At 42.0% G+C, this 5566-nt stretch overlaps 1 protein-coding gene across 1 annotated transcript; it reads right to left on the bottom strand.

The window, feature by feature from the left end:
* Positions 1 to 365: 365 nt before the first annotated feature.
* LOC104952616 (protein RRP5 homolog) lies at positions 366 to 4634 on the bottom strand (the record flags this gene model as incomplete). The annotated part of the gene is made up of 8 exons (XM_010779466.1): positions 4486 to 4634; positions 4283 to 4405; positions 3995 to 4117; positions 3169 to 3334; positions 2308 to 2451; positions 2074 to 2217; positions 1251 to 1501; positions 366 to 553 (listed from the first exon to the last, which is right to left on the bottom strand). Coding segments are annotated over exons 1-8 (1288 nt in total), but the record flags the coding sequence as incomplete, so codon positions are not given.
* Between the last annotated feature and the right edge of the window lie 932 nt (positions 4635 to 5566).

The raw sequence follows: 5566 nt of genomic DNA, 5'->3' as shown, positions 1-5566 counted from the left end.
GGGGTTTCCCGACATGTCGTTTCAGTAAATTAAAGGGTGTTTCATGTTGTCGTTGCTGTGGGACTTCTTAATACCTTGGAAAATGCTGTTTAATACTTTTTAATAGCCTTATTTTTCGCTAAATTGACTTATCAACTTTTAATACTTCTTAAGACCCCGCGGACACCCTGATAATAACCTTTTGGATTATCATAAGTTTGTTGCATTGCTTTCCTATGAGAACCAAATAGTTACACTGGACAGTTAGGGTGCGTAAATAGTTTTCTACAAAGGTACTAAAGCCGTTAGTAAAACAGCAAAGGGAAGGTAAAGGGGAAATACAAAATGTCTACAAGCTCAGCTCTTGAGTAATCATAATCCTTTACTCTTCACTGTCCATCGTACCTTGGTCTTGTCGCACTTTGCGTAGATGTCGGCCAGCTGCTGGAAGACGGGCATGGGCTCGCAGAACTGCAGCGCCCGCTCAAACACTTTCTTCAGACTCTCGTCGGTGCCGTACAGGTTCTCCAGGTTCAGCAGCGCCACCCACACGTTCAGCTTCTCCTGCTCCTCTCTGCAGACAGGACAAAAGTTACATAAATATAAATCAATAATATGTTATTAAACCTTCCTGGGCACACCCTATTGCAACAGATATGCACATATTATCTTATCAGCCCAAGAAATACTTGTTTTAATTATTAAGGATTATAAACATTTTTATATATAAAATATTTGTGCCCCTATCTGTCCCTTTACTGCAATTAAAAACACAATATTTCTATACATTACTGTGGGGAGATGATATTTTCCATCGTACCCTTCTTTCTAATATTTGGTCTCTTCTCTGTTTATGTATGTTCCAGGCTTTTTTTGTTATTGCAGTTATCTGAATTTTGCCACAGACTGCTGACTCAGCACTCCTTATTGTACACAGACTATGTAGGGGCTCAAAACTCATTTTGACATTGGGCATGTGCAAATTAATTCCATACCTGATTTGTTATGATCCATTAAAGTTAGGCAACCGTTTGTTTTTATCGTGGCCTCTATCTTGACTGCCAGGAAGGACGATTGAGAGTTTGAAATCGTCTTGGTTTTGGAGGGGAGAAACACTGAGCAGATCTGTTCTCTACTGATTGACCTTTTTAAGATTTGATTGATAGATGGACACTTATCCCTGCTGTCTTTTAATGATCTCCATGTAAAATAAATGGAACTGAATAACACTGTTAAATAGCTAAAAACTTCTTTAACCACAAGTCAATCACCTGAAGGAGATGGTTTTGAGGGCCCTCTCGGCCACGGCGCGGGCCTGCTCGATCTGCGTGGCCTGCAGGTGGTTGGCCATGTACTGCAGCCACAGCAGGGAGCTGTCGGGGGAGGCGAGCAGCAGGCGCTCGAAGGCGGCGGCGTCCTCGGGCCGCAGGCTGGGGTTCATCAGCTCCGTCTCCCGCTGCACCAGGGCCTTCTCTGCCGCCTTCTTGTCCTGCTCCAGCTCGTGGCGAGTCTTCTTCTGGGTCTGGTGGAGGAGAACGGTGCGCCAAGAACAAAATGAGTCATGATGGTAGAACATTTTCAGGTTCAGAGATTGGAGGAGACTTCTAGAGATAATATTTAGGCTGCAAACCTATAATGATGACAGAAAGTTGTATTCCTTTTGTCGCTGCTGCCTTCCTTTGTTTCCATCAAGCCTTAAACAGACACTTCTAATGACTTCTCTTTCCTCTATATGTATTCATTACAGTTGTGATAACTTGTTTGCCTTCCAATGATATGTTGTGCCCCTCGTGTATAATCACAACAAAATAAAAACAATTCCACAAACATCAAAGAAAATAGGCCTTTGCAATAGTCAAACTCATGCAAAACTAAAAGAAAATAATAAACGACTTAGATCATATTCCTTTTTTTACTTTGTGTAGTATGCAAAACGACATACTAAAAACTGTGGCATCTTTCACACGTTGCCTATCTCTGTGTCTCTTAAGAGGCTGGGTCCGTGGGATATGTAGTTTTTTAGGCCCTTTTTACAAAACAAAAGACTGGCTCCAACACCTTAAATAACCAGAAGATTCTTTATGATGAGCTCACCTTGCTGCTTCCATCTTCGTCCTCTCCCTCGCTGGAGTCGCCCTCCTGCGCTACAGAGGCCGGCTTCAGGGAGCTCAGTCCCACGTCCCAGGAGAAACCTGCTGCCAGCTGCAGTCTGGACGGAGCTTCTGAGCTCTGAGCCACCTGCAGAGAGACAGAGGAGGGACATGTATTACATTTTTCTGGATGATGATATTACTGTATTGAATACTGCGCTGCATTGTATTCACTTACTTTCAAAGAAACAGATTTGGTTACTTCTTCCTTATCCTCCTCTTCTCTGAAGTACACCTCCACTCCGCTGTCGTTCTCATCACTCTTTGATTGCTTTGTCTTCTTCTTCTTCTTCTTCTTTGAGACGGTGGACTCTTCTGGTGTCTGGGAGATAAAAACCAAAGTCAATACACACATTAAGATTAAATATACTGTAATAAAATAACCAGGGTGAATATTCTCAGAAAAAACTTAAAACGTATACATTTGAGAAAGAATGTTATATTTATTATCAAAGAAAACATGTTTTTTGTCAGGAAACCACATTGCTTGCATTGTATAAAGTTCAGTAAAGAAAATGGCTTTATCATTCATCCGTCTAGTACATTTTGGTTCCTGATGTACAAAATCACTAAGTTGTTTTTCTATAAATAGGCCCAATTCACGCATGTCTCCTCAGAGTCCAAATGCCTTTAAAAAAGGGCCATATTTTGCTCATTTTAGTATTTCTGCCATTACTGTGACATGTTACCATGTTTTAATGTTCAAAAGGCTCTTTATTTCTCACATACAGTCTGCACTGATTGGTTAGCTGGCCAGCTCTGTTGGGATTGGTCAACCATTTCTTTGTTTCTTTCAAGCTGCTGAGTATGGAGAGAGTTTTGACTTGAGGCTGAGATCAGTGCAGCTTGTATTACTTCCGGCCAAAATGATAATGAGCAGGTCATAACGTATAAGTGTTTTTTTCATTACAGAGGGCAGTTAACCTCCAGCAGCTGAGAAGTAAGTCCTCTAAAGTGTGTTTACTATTTAATGTAAACAGCAGGAAGGAAGGAAGGAAGGAAGACACTTAAGTGAGAGGATTCCGAGGCCGTTTTTTACCTTTTCGCTCTCAGATGCTGCACGTTTCCTCCTGTTCAAGTCGTGCTCCTTCTTCTCCTCTCCGAGCAGACGCAGCGGCAGGCCGAGGGACTCTGGGAGGACGTCTGGCTTCCCAGTGTCCTCTGGGAGCAGAGAGAGGTGGACCAGCTCCTCCTTTGTGTCAATGCTGAGGACAAGAATAGAAAAAGAGCCCAGGATGAAAAAACGATGACAGCAGTGATTCTATAATTAGCCGATACCTGAAGCTGCAAGGGGATAGACAAGGAAAGACACCCGATCAGCACTACAGCGCCACTGTCTTCCTGTTTGTCCAAACCACTGTCTAGCGTCAAGTATGATGACTTATTTCTTTCTCTATTTATATCCAATAACAGAATGGAAATCTATGGAAATGCAGATTGCACTTTTGTAACTTTTCTTTAATAGAAAATGCAATTGTATGGACATCAATTACAAAAATCACAAACAATTATAAACTGTGCAATTAGCCCTTTTAAAAAGGGCTAATTGGCCTATTCTCTATGTATTTTTCTCCAAACTATTTATGAATCAGTATCTTTTTACAAAAAGGTGTATTGGATTAATGTCAATATAATATGTTTGAATATGTTTTTCTTTTGTCTGAAATGTTATATAATCTATCCAGAAAACTGTGTGTGTTTGTCGCTGTTTGTTCCCGTGCGAGTGGTGTGACATGAACCATAGTGTGGCACATAGGTTTGACCGACACAGGGTCGCCTAACTGACACTGAACGATGGTGAGTCCAAAAGCAAAACATTGCCCAGTTCATGAAATCACATCTTTAGATAATCTGTTCCTTCCTACCTGATGACCTTGATGGTGAGCAGGCTGTTGGGGGTCAGGTGATCAGAGAGGACCTTGTGGTGGTTGACAAAGTATTTGGTGGACTGTTGAAGTTGTGCTCTTCCTGTGATGCTCGCTGACAACCTGGATGACAAACATGTAGAAGAAGATGATGCTAAATACTGAAACAACTATTGAAACGACATTTCCCAGAGACATTTGGATAATGTTGTCACCACGCAATCTATAAAAAACATCTGTCGAGTCTGACGCAGATCAGGCTCAGTGCTGCATGAATTCCCCATTTACCTGATGAAGACCCCCTGCTCTCCCACAGACTTGACGTAGCCCCTGATGATCTGGCCTGCCGTCAGTTTGTCTAAGGATAAAACCTCCGGGTCCTTCGCCGGCTTGGTCTGCTTCTGTTTGAGTCTGGAAGAGCAGAGTTACAGTGAAACAAATGCTGTGATATGATGCAACTTATTAGACACTCCAACCAAAGGTGCTCATACCTCGATGGACGTAAAGACAACTGCCACTTTCCATTTTCTTCCCCGAGAAGGAAACATCTGAGGCAAAAAGAAAGAAAAATAAAGATACATTGGGGATGCTGGTAGTTTACATTGCCTTTACATGTATTACTATAAGCAGGGCTGAACATAACTGGTGCGCATGTGCGCGAGAGAGAGAGAGAGAGAGAGAGAGAGAGAGAGAGAGAGAGAGAGAGAGAGAGAGAGAGAGAGAGAACGCTTGCTTGCTTGATTTATTTATTTATTTGCGAGTGGCATATGAACTCAGGGCCGGCCTGTAGCACTGGCTAGATGTTTGCCTAGGGCGCCAGATCTGGGGAGGCGCTGCGCTGGTAGTTCTGGGAGGGAAAAAAACATTTTTGGCCGTTGGTGCTCATCCTAATTTTCGGCCTTGATGTAACAATATTCATAATTAAGTAAATGTAACAACCTTTTCACCCCGGTTACACGTTTCATTTGCCCTGTACGATGGGCGCTGTAAGTGATGAAAATGGGGGATGTTGGCTTATCTGGCGCCCGCAGCTCACAGCCAAAGTGCGAGTGAGCGAGGGAGAGAGAGAAGGGCATACCGCCCGGTACCAGCGCTGTTGTTATTAGAATCTGGTGCTAGCTGCTTTAACGGATATAAGAAGAAGATGCGTCTACAATAATGTGGAGGGAGAGTCCTCTCCAGTCAGACTGAGAGGCTGATAACTACAGCTCAGTGAGGTAAAGGACTCTTGACCTGTGTTTCGATGGTTCACTTTAGTCTAAGTTCAAACGGTTTGGTCCCAATTTATGTAAACACATATTTCCAAGGCACTCCTTTATAATTATTGGGATAAACAGGTTTGAAATCATTCCAATGTATACTATAGGACCGTAACCAAAGATATCCTTTAAAACTGGAGAGATACAAAAAATAAAATGCATAAATAAATAAATATTAAGGTAAAATAAGATATGAATGAACACCACAAATAAAATAAGTTACATTCATTTGTTATTGGCTATGGTAGGTTATTGGTTATGTTCATATAATTATTTGATTACATCCACTTGTCTAAGATGACAGAGACTTTCG

This window comes from Notothenia coriiceps, unplaced genomic scaffold (assembly GCF_000735185.1).
Source record: "Notothenia coriiceps isolate Sejong01 unplaced genomic scaffold, NC01 NC01_scaffold00020225, whole genome shotgun sequence".
Lineage (NCBI taxonomy): Eukaryota > Metazoa > Chordata > Actinopteri > Perciformes > Nototheniidae > Notothenia > Notothenia coriiceps.
This window is presented reverse-complemented; position numbering and strand designations above follow the sequence as displayed.